The 15,060-nt window shown below is 49.6% G+C and overlaps 4 protein-coding genes across 4 annotated transcripts; 3 read left to right on the top strand and 1 right to left on the bottom strand.

The window, feature by feature from the left end:
• Nucleotides 1-1,519: 1,519 nt before the first annotated feature.
• On the top strand, nt 1,520-2,395 carry GCG54_00000004 (GTP:AMP phosphotransferase; the record flags this gene model as incomplete). Its single annotated transcript, XM_045400148.1, has 2 exons — nt 1,520-1,676; nt 1,746-2,395. 2 exons carry the CDS (start codon nt 1,520-1,522, stop codon nt 2,393-2,395), a joined length of 807 nt encoding a protein of 268 aa, XP_045266635.1.
• Nucleotides 2,396-6,592: 4,197 nt separating this feature from the next.
• On the top strand, nt 6,593-7,816 carry GCG54_00000003 (uncharacterized protein; the record flags this gene model as incomplete). The annotated part of the gene is made up of 2 exons (XM_045400147.1): nt 6,593-7,062; nt 7,246-7,816. The coding sequence occupies 2 exons, from the start codon at nt 6,593-6,595 to the stop codon at nt 7,814-7,816; spliced, it is 1,041 nt and encodes a 346-aa protein (XP_045266634.1).
• Nucleotides 7,817-8,522: 706 nt separating this feature from the next.
• Nucleotides 8,523-9,767, bottom strand: GCG54_00000002 (ER lumen protein-retaining receptor; the record flags this gene model as incomplete). The annotated part of the gene is made up of 4 exons (XM_045400146.1): nt 8,523-9,206; nt 9,269-9,537; nt 9,599-9,683; nt 9,753-9,767. 4 exons carry the CDS (start codon nt 9,765-9,767, stop codon nt 8,523-8,525), a joined length of 1,053 nt encoding a protein of 350 aa, XP_045266633.1.
• Nucleotides 9,768-12,037: 2,270 nt separating this feature from the next.
• On the top strand, nt 12,038-12,556 carry GCG54_00000001 (uncharacterized protein; the record flags this gene model as incomplete). Its single annotated transcript, XM_045400145.1, has 1 exon — nt 12,038-12,556. One exon carries the CDS (start codon nt 12,038-12,040, stop codon nt 12,554-12,556), a length of 519 nt encoding a protein of 172 aa, XP_045266632.1.
• Nucleotides 12,557-15,060: the final 2,504 nt, after the last annotated feature.

Raw genomic sequence — 15,060 nt, 5'->3', positions numbered from 1 at the left:
GAAGTGCTTGTCTACCTTGGCTAAGGTACTGCTTGCTTGGTTCTGCAAGGTGCACCTCGGCAGGGGGCAATGGATTACCTACGGCTGAGGCGGCCATCATCGAGTCCCAAAATGTCCCCGTTGTAAATAGTCGATGTTCGGATACCGGACCGAGATGGTCCAAGTGAGGGGCTAGGACATGTTTATGACTTTACTTTCAAGCCTCAGCAGCCAGCTCGTCACCCCAACTCATCGGTCCTTTGCGTGTATCATTTTGGGGCCAGCAACCTGCAGGACTTCAGAGGATTGGGTTGGAGCAGTGCGTGATCGGAATGTGATGTGCTGATAATGACGGCTGCGCAGCCGAAGGACGCCTCAACAAATGCTCCCTGAAATTTTCCAAGCTCCGCTCACAACTTTTTGGTGAGGAGACGAGCTGGAGGGGCAAAGGGTCCTCCTGGCTACCTTAAGGTAGGAGTCCATTCGGCATGCCAGCTGGCAGTCGCACTCAAGCCTGCGAATGCCAGCCGGGGCCGGGTTGATGCCGTCAGCAGCGATACGTACCCAAGTCCGGGTATCCTCTTCGCCTCTGTGCGCTTATCTTATCCCCAAGAAGAGCAAAAGAGTGATGACACCACGCTGGACCTTGCCCGCCAACGGTGTTGGTGTCGGGGCATGGAGTTATGTCCAGTGCTACTAGTGTACCCCGGACTTTAGAGCTTGAGACCGCGGACCGACCTCTCTGGTAACGCAGCACCGTGGCCCCCAAGAGTATCAAGGGATCTAAGCCAGCGAAGGGTTCAACAGGGTTTTCCTCCACGGTGAATCTCCCGCTTGGATCACGGGAGCAACAAGAAACGAACAGACAACTGCCAGCTGTCTCTAAGACATAATCTGTTGGAAGGACAAAACCCAAGGCACTACCTAAGGGCAGTTCAACGGCTGCTCAAGCACGAGGGGCAACCCTTCTACGGCGTACCGTACTCAACCCGCCGGCCGTCGGCCACCTACGCAAAGTGGCAGCGCTCAACGCCCATCCGACAATCGCCCGATTTCCAAGCATCCCCGTCCGAGGTGCGCGCCAATCTCCATCGCCCCCTGCACTCGCACTGCTGCATCCCACCACCGCGGTTCTGCGTCCGCTCGCTCTTCTCCACCCGCCCTGCTCGGCATTCCATTATCCTGCTGTACCACCTCGACATTTCCCCGTCGGTCTCTCTTGCTTCCTCTTCTCCTTCTTCCCTTCCCCCAGACTGTCCCAAATATCAGCTTTTCGACTTCTCGCAGTGGCCATGGACTGCTCCTAAACCTCCCCCCGACCACGATCCCGTTAGGGTCTCGCGATTCCGACTCGTCCCTCTTCTCCCGCACGTCCCGGGAAAAAGAGCCATCAATTACGCCAGCCAATTTCGAAGCTCCGATTTGAACTCGACCTCGACTCTCTTATTCCCCGAGTCTCCCCCAACATCTCCCCTCCCCCCAAACCTCCGAGGCACCCAATCGACCATTTGCGCCGATTACCAGTTGACCCTCGTATACTATGAGACTCCGCAAAGCCGCCCGCGTCATTCTCGTCGGTGCCCCCGGTGTTGGAAAAGGAACGCAGTCTGAACGCCTTCTTCAACGGTTTCCGCAGCTCCAGTCTGTTAGCACGGGCGACCTTCTCCGCAACAATGTCAAGCTCCGGACCCCTCTCGGTATGTTTTCACATGTTGCGCGCACGCACACCCTGCCACATCGCACATGCTAACCACCATTCGCTATAGGTATCAAGGTCGAAAAGACCATGAAGTCCGGCGGCCTCGTCGCCGATGACTTGATTATGCGCCTCATCTATAACGAGATGTACAAGAACGGCTGGCTCGTCAACCGCGGCCGCCCTCAGGTCATGACCCTGGCTTCTTCCGCTGCCACAGTCGACGCCTTCTACGAGGAGCAGCTCGACGACTTCGTCACCGCTTCAGGCGCCCTGGAGAGCCACAGCCCACCCGAGGCTTCGGAGGACCCCTCGGCATCCTTCATCTTGGACGGCTTCCCGCGCACCGCGCTCCAGGCCGCGACTTGCGACAAGCTGATCCCCATCAACCTCGTCGTCTCCCTTAAGACGCCCTTCCACGTCATCATGGAGCGCATCTCCGGCCGCTGGGTCCACGAACCCTCAGGCCGCGTGTACAACACCACCTTCAACGCTCCCATGGTGCCCGGCAAGGACGACATCACCGGGGAGCCCCTTACCCAGCGTCCGGACGATACCGAGGCCGTCTACAAGGAGCGCTTCCGCAAGTTCCAAGAGACTAGCGAGCCTCTTTTGGAGCACTACGCCAAGAAGGGCGTCCTCTGGGAGGTTGAGGGCATGAGCAGCGACGACATCAGCCCCCTTCTCTTCGATGAGTTTGAGAGGCGCTTCGTTCATTGATTTTCTTGCATCTTTCTTCATCTCTGTTATATCTACAGGAGTTACAACGTGGTCAAGATACCTCGGGGACAGCCATCAAAGACCCCATGGCTTGAAAAGGGCAGGTCGGGAGGAGCGGGTTTTGACGATCCCCATGGCGCCGCAGAGAGATGGAGCATCTGCGGTTTGGATGAAAGCGTTTTAGTTACTATACGTACCCATCATCAAATGTACAAACTTTCCCATCATACTTCTCAAGAACCGCGAAACCGTGTGTCACAACCTTCAAAGTAGCTTCAACACGGCACCCAGCGCGGATCGCCGCATGAGTGGTGCTTCGCACCAAACTCTGTAGACCTCGGATAACTTGTCCGGGGAAAGCTCAGGTCGGAGTAGGCATGTAACGGTGCGTGGTTCGCGGGGTAAAAGGTTCACTTAGCCAGCGCGCGGCAAGGATGCCTTGCTGTCATCCAAACAAGTCAAACATGTTGGCTACACGGCATGTTTATGCGAGACGGATGCCCGGACCACCACCCTCTGTGGCAAGTTGCTCTCTCTCGGTTTCCGAGCGGTGAAAATGCCCGGCAGGATGATTGCAGCCGGACCGAAGCCGCCGGACTGGTGACTCGGTCCACTTTTTCTCCTTCGGCGGACGGTGTGCGGCCGAGGTATATGAGGACGGGGTGTGGCTCACTCACTTCACTGCACATCTAATGAACGGTTTATTCGAGGACAGCATCGGAATATTTTTGTACGGTCTGTGATTTGATTCATGACTATAAATGGGCACTGCTGAATGGACTGGCATATGCCGTGCCATTTAGTACTCCTTTGCAGACTCACCTAGTGATGTATCATTACATGAACCGGTTGTCAGAGGCACAATATGGCACAGAATAGAATTCTGGTTCGGTGATTGAGACTGCTAAAACTTTTCACCTTTTTATGACAATCTACTCTGATTCAGATCATATACATCTGGAATTACTGCTGTTCTTGTTCTCCTCCGGACTTATGAGAGATATACCTCATTATTGGCAGCTCCTGATACGATGTATGAAGGTCTGCGATAGCTACTGCATGAAAGCCTACTAGAATCATGATACCGGTAGGGCAGAGGTGGCGTCTTGGAGTCATGGCTGTGATTGCAGGCCTCCCATGAGGTGTGACAGCAGTAGACTGAGTGGACTTGCGTTGACGTGTTAGTCGTAGCAAACTCCCTGCCGATGAGTTACAGCCTCGCGTCGGGTAGCATAAACAAGTGTTTTCCCGTTGCCAGATCCCTGAGGTCGGAATGAGCCCTTCTTGCCACATTTGAAGAGTATGGTGTGTACCTCAGCTATAGACTCACAACAGGAATTACGGGGGTAGAGCAAGGCATCTTCTAGTCATAGTAGAATCCTCAAAGTAAGATGGTTTACTCATACCCACTTTCGAATTCTAGAATTATATACTTATCAGAGGATACTGAATCAATCATCTTAACAAAGCTTCAAGGCATAAAGACGAGCTACAGGGACGACTAGTCGTGCCTGGGGCGGTTAGTGGCATCCTAAGGGCTAGGTTTTGCTGAAATCTTTCGAAGAAGCTGGAGTGTTTGATGAACTTTGGTGTAGTCATTGTCAATAGCGAGGAGTGCGAAGTGACCTAGTGATCAGGCCTACAGCAATGTTAGTGCCATGGAAATCACAGTGATCCTACTTGAAGGCCTGGAGGTTCGAATTGGATACTTTGCTTTTAGTTTCTATTCTCGGTTTGTTTTCTTCTCTTTTTGCACTTCCAGCATCCATAAGAGAAATTGACAAACCTATAATTTATTTGAAAAGAATACAACAATACACGTAGGTATGAAGTTGGCGACAAGAATAATAGAGTGTGCCCGGCCGTATCGAGTTGAAGTCAATATTGGGGCCACGGGGAGGACTATGGCTTTCGCTCAGGGATGCCACATCGAAGTTGTGTCACCGGACATATCTGGAATCAAAGTGTCAAGCACAGAGACAACAGCAGCAGGCGGCACACATCGGCAGCTGTCCCATGTGCAACAGCTACGACGAGCAACATGTCACTTGCCTGCGTTTTTCAGCGACGTAGAAACGTTCAGGAAGCACAGGGCAAGAGGCAGTGGGACACAGGTCAATGAATCAGGATAGAAATAAAGTCATCCACTTTGGGCGGCCCGTCGATGAATATCAGGGCTGAGAAAGTACTGCTGGTCGCCCGCATCTAAGAAACACTCGATGGCGTTCACTGCCAACATGGGCACAAGATCTAATGCACGAACGCCGCCACGACGGAAGTACCAGTCGCGTCACCCAGGACAAGACGGTGCTGGAACAGGCGCGAGAGTATCGGGAATGGAAGGTTGGCATAACGCGGCCTCAAGTGCTGCCTTCCTGGGACGTGTAGTCAATTTTACCTCTGGGAGGTGGCTGTTGTCATCGTTGTCGTTGCTGCATTAAGCTCTCTGAGGAGAACGCACGTGACGGGTTCTTCCCCTTCCTGTCCGTCCTCCTCATCCATCCCTTCTCAGTGTTGCCCTCTTCCGAGCTCGGGATTCATTTCGCGAAGACTGCGAGAGAATCGCTCGACAATCCACAACGAACCCGACAACGCCCTCGAACGGCGGGCGAATCCGCTATATCGTGGAGAGACGTTCGGCCCTACCAACGTCAAAAGCCCACAATGCCTCCGAAATGACAGGCCACTCCGTTACATCCCGCGGATCGGGTACGCCGGATTTTGGCCGACAGATTTCCCGCGTGACCTGTCAAGGCCTCGCTTTTTCTTGAGCGACCAAAATTTCAACATTGAACAATAGCCGGTGAAAAAAGTCAACCAGGAACACTAAGCTGGGCGGATGACTGATGCTTCTCGCAGCGTTTCTTGGTCGCAAAGGCGCCTCCATCAGCGACACTACACCCCAGAGCAGGCAATTGGACGCCCACAACCACCCCCATGGGCCTTAAAAACCAAACAGCTCAGGCGGACCGTCGCGTGGAGTGTGCCTCCACATTTTCCCCGAGTGGGAGCCCGGACGAACTCCCCTTTTCACGCAAGGCGGGATGATGATCGATTGCAGACGACGGGGATACCATTCGCTGATAATCGCTGTCCCAATCCCTGCATGAGTCGGTTCCAAATGCCGGAACAAGACCAAGGCCACAGAAAAAACCCAGAGGCGAGGAGCCTGGCACAGCGCCAGTGCTAGCACTTGCTTCTTTCTTTCCCCGTGCCTTGCCATGCATCCCACGCGCATGAAATCTTGTCTTGTCAATCGTCCGAAGAGCTGCCGTATTGCGGATAAGACAGCACACCACAACCACACACACGCCGCACGCAAAACATTAGACACGCACACACCAGCGCCCGCAGACGCATATCCCTGGATTTCCTTGGTTTAAATTTGGACCTTTACACAATCGCCCATGGTCTGGGACGCCTTTTGCTTGTCCATGAGAGGCTCCATCCATGACAACGGTTCCACAACTATATCGGCTACAGCCACATCTTAAAATCACCCTTCTGCAGTGCAGAACAGGCTCAAGTGAGCGACTGTGACCCCCCTGTCCGGGGAACGCCCGAGGTCTCTATCCCAGCCTTTAAACAAGTCCAACCCTATGGCAAAAGACGGTCACCTTTTCGATTTGGGCATTTCCTCCCACCTTCTCCGGAGCTGAAAGACGAAGGATTGAAGGAAGGCTCCCGAGTGGACCGTCTATACCAAAAGCCAGAGGCACAGTCGTCTTGAGCCAAGCAGAGACCGAGATACAGGCAGCACCATCAGCATTACCAACACATTCTCTCACTGTCGTCTCCACGTTGCATCCCCTTTCTCGCACTCATTGCCCCCAAGGAATCGGCTGCTACCCACGCGCGACTGCCGTCCCTGCTAGCCCCGCGTGCTGCATTTTTCCCAATCTTTCGCCATCCAACATTTCCGGGCGTAATCCTCCTTTTTACCCTTACACGACGGTCGGGTAGCGTCTTTTCACTTGCTCACCACATCGTATTCATCTCATCAAGAGGGAAAAGGGAGGCTGCAGCGGCGGCCCGTTGTTTCGTCGAATCTTACACGCCGGGGACCTGCATGCCACTTGGCGCAACGAATTAAGACCCCCGAAGGAAAAAGGGGAGTAGACGCGATCGAGGCAAGAAACGAAGCGAAACCCAAACAACCAATTCTTTTCCACTGCCCGCCGCGGGCCGGTGCCCAACATGGAGATGGAGGAGGAAAAACACAAGTTCATCATCCCGGTTCACGAAAGGCGACAACCGGGGAACGTCACCGTCGACCCCAGGCAAACACAAGACGTATCACCAATCGAGGTGCCTAGGATACAACATGTCGACAATTCGTATCCCCAGACTGCACATCTGCGTGACGTCCCGGATGACTCGCCGCCGTATCCAGAATCTCGGAGAATCAGCGCGGAGCGGTCGGTGTCCCCGATAGCTCGTGTTCCAGTAGCGGCGGCTGTGGCGCCGTCGCCGGCGTCAGTGCCTGATGAGGGGGGCCGTATGACGGGCTGGATGCGGAGGCTCGAGAACGCGGGACAGGTCGAGGGCCAACCACGAAAGACGATTCTTGGCCTGACCATCTTCCGGTTCTGGGTGGCCGTCGCGCTGGGCGTCACTATCGTCGGCGTCGCCATCGCCGTCGGTTTGGCGCTGGGTTTGGCTAACCGGTACGTTTGAAACCGAAGAAAAACGGGAAATTCTTCTACTCTTCTCTCTTTTCTCCAAACTCTACCTCCCCGTCCTGTTTCCCGCCCCTCCCGCTCGAAGACCGCTTCCGCGCCCTGTACGTCTCTCTATATCTATCCTCAGCCAGCAGCCCTGGCTGACGCGAAACGATTTTGCCTCCGTAGGCCCGAAGACACGCCCTCGGCATCGAGCAACAGCACACCGACGGCAGTCATACAGGAACTCGGCGTGCCCTCGGCGGCCCCGATCAATCCGTACTGCGAGACCTCTTCAACCCCCAAGAACACGACGGTGACGCCGTACGACGCCTCCGGCTCGCCGATCCGCTTCAATAACGACCAAGCCATGTCGTTCGACGTGCTCTGCAACACCTTCTGGCCGCAGCGCCAGGGCCTGAATCCTGAGCTGCGCGACATCCTCGTCATGACCGTCCCGGACATGTTGACCTGCATGACGCTCTGCGCACAGTACAACCAGGGCTACAGCGACGCCGTCGGCGACGACGTGTACGTCGGAGGCGGCATCTGCGTGGGTGTCGCGCTGGTCAAGGGCATCGGGCAGTTCTGCTACCTGAAGAACGCGACAGGCATCAACGACACCTCGGCCGCGGGCGGGTTCGACGTCGACTCGGCCGTGCTCACGGGGAACTGGGCGAACTTGACCTCCAACGAGCAGACGCTTGCTTTCGGAGGGAACTTGCCGGAGGTTGTAGCGAATACGACGACTGCGATTTAGCACAGCGGTCTGCATTGTAATGTGTATACGGGAGTTACGGGCGTCATCCCACGGTGTCTGGGACTTTGAATTCTTGAGCGCGGATATGGTATGGATCAGCGTTGTTGTGCTGGAGCGGTTGCGATGCGATTGAAGCCTTGAGTGGTTATATTGGGCTCGTCTAGCTTGAAGGCTATGGATGATGCTCCGCCGGCGCTTTGAAGCTGTCGGTCTGGTCCAAGGCCAGGCGATGGGGGCCCGAGATGCAGCTTGTGTGTTCTTCCTGAAATATATAGCAGCGCGTCCGGAGTTGGTGATATACATATACGTAAGAGACATACGCAGCAGTTGATGCAGCTACGCAAGTAGTTGCCGGAACATATTTAACGGCCACCGACCGAATATAAGATGAAATCTGACCATATTGATTGCTACACGTTGCGACGGTTGTGCTTTCTAACCACAGCGCCTGAAGGTGGATTCATGATATCCGCTCGCTCCCTCATCTGCGTCGTCCATCCTTGGTATACTACCCACCTCCCAAACTGTCTCCGAGGAGATGATGACACAGAAACATTTGAGACAAGAACAAAGAGAAATGCTAATGGGAAACAACATGTCTAAGTCGGAGGTCTCTTCCATTTTCTACCTCCGCTATCCGTACAATATTCACCAAGACGTCCCCGGCCACACATGCAATCTGCCTGGCCGCTTCAAAGCCCAACATCTAGTTGTCGCGCCACTCCTGGCCATTCTGAATACCGCTCGGCGCGCCATTGACACGTCCGTTGCTCCCGGACGCCTTGTTGGAGTCTGAGTCAGATTCGTCGTCGTCCAGGACCCGAGCGAGCTCATCTGGGTCCTGCATCTTGGCATCGGGGTCGATGACGCCCTCCTCGAGCTCCTCGTCGCGGCGGCGGTTATCCCTATCGGTGTCGAGGACACCCTCGTCTGCGCTGACGGAGATGCCGCGGGCACCCCATTTGGGCCGTCCGCCACGACGGGAATCATCGTTGCCACCACCGAGGGCCGGGGCGCTCTCCTCGTCGTCGGAGTGCATGTCGACGCGCTTGCCAAAGATGCGGTTGAGGAGCCAGCTGCGGCGCATGTCGTCGGCGTCGACGATGCCGCCGTTGCGGAGCTTGACGCGCTGGCGGGTGTAGTAGACCCAGGCGAAGTCGACGTACAGGGCGGTCTGGACGATGCCGAAGATGACGGAGACGGGGTTCGGGGCCTTGTCGTTGATGTCAAGCTCGCGGGTGATCCAGCCGACGAGGTAGAGGCCGCGGTAGGAGCCGAGAGTTACGAGGTAGAAGGAGTCGATGACGGTGGGGACGGTGGTCTGGCGCAGGAGCAGGAGCTGAGGGAGCACGCAGACGGATTCAAGGATCTGAGAGAAGTCCCAGAGCCACTTGAGAAGAATTGTGTCAGCTGATATCTGGATGGGGGGTGGGAGATTGTGTGTCTACATACCACTCGGAAGCTCCAGTAGCTCTCCAAGATAAGCATAGCAAAGGGCGAGACTAGGAGCGCGCCGCCGAGGGCACCAGCGCCGACCTTCCAGGAGATCTCACGCTCTCTGGATCGTGGGTAGACCCACTGCATGATGCCTATAATGTAAAAGGAAGATGTTATGTAGAATATTTTGAATATAAAGTTCCATGCTGATTGCTCGGAAAATATGTCGAGATATCGCGTGCAGAACACGAGAGCGTATAGCCCTTGCGTGATGAGGGAGACACCTGAGGAGCGGAGCTTGTTAGCATTTGGAGAATCTCCGTGAAGTTTGCTCAGTAGACATACCCTCGGCACTCCTATTGCGATGTATCGCAAGCATCAAGATGCATTTTGAGAGGAGATGGGAGACATCTCCCAGTAGTCGGAACACCTGCCCACCCAGTCAGCGCGAATGTCCCCGAACGGCAGCTGCCCCTCCGTCGATCGGTCGACTACTCACGTTCCACGCGGTCATGTTGTCGCTATGGGAAGTCGAGCTTCCACTAGGGTATTCGGGGGTCAGTCGAGACGGGCGTCAATGGGAATCTTCGGATGCAGCGGTTGCGACACACAAACAAACAGACGGGACGGGAGGGAAAAGGCGCCGGTTCCGTTTCACATCACACGGGACGGCCGGTCGTTGAGCAGGACGTAGGTGAGCCGTTGAAACAAAACGGCTGCTGCTGCTGCTTGAGTCGTTTGCAAGCTAAGCTGGCGAAAGACTCGAGGGAACGTAGCTATGCGTGTTGGAGCGTAGATAGGTTGGTCGTGGTGGGATGGATGTGGAGGGGAGAAAGCTGAAAGATGGCAGCAAGCAGTAAGGTTCCCTTTGCAGCTGGCGGAGGTGCAGGAGCAATGCGCCGAGTCGCCTTTCAAACCCCCCAAAGGCAGGTCGCAGAGCTCCAGCTGGCCTTATCAGCTCGAGCCTGAGCCTTATCCGTGCTGGGGAAAGAGGGTGACGACAGCCTGGGCCCCCAGCCACGTTGTACCACCTGCCAGCGCTGTGATTGGGCCGATTCTGCAGGGTCGCTTATGCCGGGTGTCCCCCAGTTGGGGTCGACAGCGCTAGAGCGACGCAGGCCGGCGGGTGACAGCGAAGCGGAAGCTGGGATTTTTGACTTTGATGAAGCTTCGGATGTTCTTAATATGCCTTGACAACTTTATCCTGCAGAGGCGAAAGCATTCTGTTGTTTATTTCTCATATTTTTATTTTCATGGAGAACGAGAGTTGTCCTACATGAGTGACGACATTCCCAATGTTCCCATCCTTTTCTAGACCATCTCCGCGTGGGTACCTCCCACTGTGGATTCGCTGCGTGGATTGCAAAGACCATGCCATTTTGAGGAATGCGAGCTCAGAGGCGGCAGAAGAATGCCATTCTTCGATTTGAGCGTCCGCGGAGCCCAACACATGGAGCAGATAATTTAGGTAGCCAACAAAGGTCGTGGATGTTTGAATGCTCAGAAGCGTCAGGCACAAAAACAGCAGCTCTAGCTTCAGTGCACTCCACAACAGCAACAGACTATCGTCTCAATCTCGTACGTGCCCCTCCACAAATGTTTCGCAAGGTCAATAAAATAGGCCCTCGAATGCCTGACGCGCGGCTGGCCTACCTGGGACATTTGCATCGCAACATGCATCGTCATCTACCAGCGTTGCCCGTGTGGCACGTCAACAGGCAGCAGCATCAGTACAACTTCATGGAACGTCGCCTTGAATTGTAGCAGTCTCACGTCTCAATCTTTGAAGAATCTCCCAGAATTGCAAGATGCCGCCTTATTCGGTACAGCAATGCGCCGGCATAATTGAGGCTACGACATTGTAGGTTCGCTGAAGATCAGACGAGTGCTTGCAGCTACGGAATTGGAGATCGCCGTTACCGCGGGCGTGGTACGCCTACATAGCGGCATCTAGCATGATTGGAGTTGTATTGCAGAGTTGTCATCGACGGCTCGGCGCTTCTAGTGGGTCCCGGCCGCTTCGCCGGCCGACCTGCGCTAACAGAGTCCGTCTTGTCCTTCCCGCCTTCCCCCGCGGGGCCGGACCGGTCTTGGCGACTAGCGGTAGGAATGAAGATTTGTGAGTTGAAGAGTGCAAGGTGATATAATCCTGGCAGCGCTTCGATACCTAACTCAGCGAGCTTCTTATACTGGGAAACCCTCAGCCGTGATAGGCTTGCTTGTTGTAGCCGCTGCCTGCATATGCACTCACTTTGGTACGACCAAAGCAAGGGTCAACTACAGGGTTTTTGTTGACTTATTTGGTGCTACTTGTCTGGCGTCTCGTCCTCTAGTACTGATGTACAGAAACTTAGCTAAAGTTTTAAGCTGTCGGTACCTCCAATGGGCTCACAGCGAAGAATTTGATTCCTACGAAAGTAAAACGACCATGAGCATCGTAGGATACAGCTGATTCTGTAGCAAACCACCCAAGAGGTTTGTCTAAGACGTGTTGATACCTTCAAACAAGGAATCGCGAGATCTGCAGGGGAATTTCTTTTCTTCAGCTAGTACGCTACAATACTTTGCTGAATTTGATGTCTTTGATCAAGTTTATTTCTGGCGATTTGGTCACTTTTGGTTTGTATATTTCTGTATGTAATGCGTCGCCCAAGAAAAATCAGCTCTAGTCTCACAACGTCCCGTCCTTTTTTTTTTTCTTTTCGTTTCGTTTCTTCTTCGTTCACTGCTTCGACAATACACCCATCTCACTCTATCTCTCTATGCCAAAGCATCATCTTCAACATGGCCACCACCCACAGACGTCTGGACTCTGCCGATGAATTCGTCATTAGCTGCGGCACTGTAACTATCGATGTCGAAAATAAGAAAGTTCTCCTCATCTATTGCCGCAACTCGAGCGAACATTTGCTGCCCAAGGGTCGTAAAGACCTCAACGAAACCCTAGAGGACGCGGCAAAGCGGGAGACCTATGAAGAGACCGGCGTAAGAGTGGATCTTCTGCCAGTCAATATATCCACGCGAGCGACAACACCATCTTCAATAGCCCCCAACGACCGCCCGACCCATGTCACTGAACCCATCGCCGTTGCTCAGCGCGTCTCAAACGGAGTTCTCAAGATTATCTTCTGGTTCGTCGCGACTGCCGACTCTACCATTCCACGGGAAGAAGGAACGCAGCAGGAGGATGAAGATTTCGAGGTTAGCTGGGTGGATGTGGAGGAAGTCGGTGACCGTCTTTCCTTTGCTGATGATCAGCGCATCGCCAGGGAGGCCTGTGCTGCGGTTTTTGGGCCTGGATGAGTGGATTAGAGCAGAGACGCTGGGATGGACGGAGCAGGAATTGAATTGAATTGAACATAGGATCACGAGGACATGAGTATCAAATGAAGATGAAGCCAACGACTGTCTGCAAGCCGTCATTGTTTTGCGTGAAAACTACCTTTATTCCATCGAATTGCTCGAGTTCTCATCAAATCCTCACACCCTTGCCGACTCCGGGAACCACGACACCATCCCATCGGAAGACGGCCGAATGCAAACCTTGAATGGCCCGAACTTCGTCTCACGCCGGCCGAGAACCCGGAGCGAGCATAATACCGTCCCTTTGGAGCCTCCATCCGTCAAATTAGCACGGCAACACCGCCGCACCCAGCCACAGCAAAAACCACGGCGGAAGAGTCGTCAGCATCGGGAAGTGGGCGGGCCAACCCACCACAGCCCGTCAATCTCAACCCAAAATAAGCAATGGAAATATCCGCATCTACTATGAGGCCTGCGTAGTAGGTGTGAGTGTAGATATATTAGTTAAGTGCAAGTCTAGGTATATTCAGGCGTGAGGTAGCTATAAGTAGTGCCCTATAGGGCTACCCTTATAATATACTACTAATAAAAATAAGATATCCTTATCTTATAACTATTTATATAGTAGTATAATTTTTATATTAGTAATCTATTATATAGCTATTTCTAATCTATTTAGATATCTTTAAATCCTCTAAAACTATTATAAAATCTAGTTATTATAAAATTATAGAACTTTTAAACTATATTAATCTAGTTTATTATAAGTTATTATTAGACTCTATAATTTCTAATCTAATATAAGTTCTAAGTATTAAGAATAGCTTTATTAATAACTATTATAGTATTAACTTATTAATTATATTTAGACCTAAAACCTTTATAGGAAATAAGGTATTACTTAGTTTTAACTTTAGTATAGTGTTTATTAAGGATTATAATAATAGTTTTATCTACTATATAGATTAGAGGAATTATAAATAACTATTATCTATATAGATTAAATTTTATAAGCTTAAGGTAGTTAACTAAGATTATATTATAAATATACTATCTTAATAGGAATTATAATCTATAAATAGATTAGTTAATATACTTAATAACTTAGAAGAGACTAATAAATTATTCTCTTAGTTTATAACTAATAGTTATAGTTTAAGGTATTATATAGTTATAGTATAATTATAAGTAGACTTTATTATTAATATTAAAGAATTAGGCGTTATAATACTTATTATAAAACCTCTTTATAGATATAGATATTATTATAAGTATATTATAGATCTTAAATTAGGCTATAGAAACCTAGATAGATTATAGGATTTAATTAGTAATTATTATAGTTATATTATTAAGGGTGAATCCCTTAACTATCTTATTTAGTAATCTTTAAGTAGTTATAGATTTTATATTATTATATTTAAATTATAGTTAGGGGATATTATAGATTTAATTTATAGGATTAATTATTCTATAAATATAGTATTATATTATAGATTTAATTTATTAAATAAATTACTCTATCTAGTTATCTATTTAGAGGTAATAAGTAGTACTATATATTAAACTAGTTCTAAAACCTTTCTATATAATATTCTATATCTAAGATAAAAACTTAAAATTATAATTACTTAAGATTATTTTTAAGACTCCCTAGTTACTACTTATTAATTAGTTAAAGAGATACTTACTTTAGTCCTATATAGTATAAGTTATCTTATTAGGTTTTAAAATTATTTCCTTAAAGAACTTATTAATTATAATTAATATATAATTATAGCTATTAGTAGTTATTAATAATATAAGAAAGAAGTTAATAGAGATTATAAAATAGGGATAAAGAGGGGGAAGGATTAATTAAAGGTTATTATAGGTAATATAGTAATAAGTTTAGAAGATATAATAATTAAGATAGGTAATAAGATATTTATAAAATTTACTGAAGCTATTATAGATATAATAGTAGAAGAGGAACTCTAATAGTTTAGTATAACTATAGTATAATTTATTATAGATAGATATAAAGATATTAGTAATATAAGATCTAAGGATTACTAGTTAATCTATATTATTAAGGGAGACTTTTTATAGTAAACTATAATACTACTTAAAAGGGAGGATTATTATATTACTTCTAAGTTTTATATTATTATAAACCTATTTAATAATATATATTTAGATTAAGTTTTTATAGTATTTATATTAGATTTTCTTCTTAAACGTATTAGAGATTATTATTAATATAACTATAGGGTAATTTAATATAATTATAGACTTAAGGGGGATTCTAGTAACTTATAGTTCTAAGAGGAGATATATTAGAGGTAGAGTAATACTATTATAAAACACTAAGTGTTTATTATAATTATTAAGTAGATTATTAAGAATATTAGAGGCTTTATTATTAATTATAGTTAGGTCTTACTTATATATAGTTTTTATAATAAGTAATCTACTAAAACTATCTAAAATAATATAATCTTTATTAACTTTATAGATAAATT

Source organism: Colletotrichum gloeosporioides, assembly GCF_011800055.1.
Source record: "Colletotrichum gloeosporioides strain Lc1 chromosome Unknown consensus_29, whole genome shotgun sequence".
NCBI classification, from domain to species: domain Eukaryota; kingdom Fungi; phylum Ascomycota; class Sordariomycetes; order Glomerellales; family Glomerellaceae; genus Colletotrichum; species Colletotrichum gloeosporioides.
Note: the sequence above shows the minus strand (reverse complement) of the source record. Positions and strands in the feature narration are given on the sequence as shown.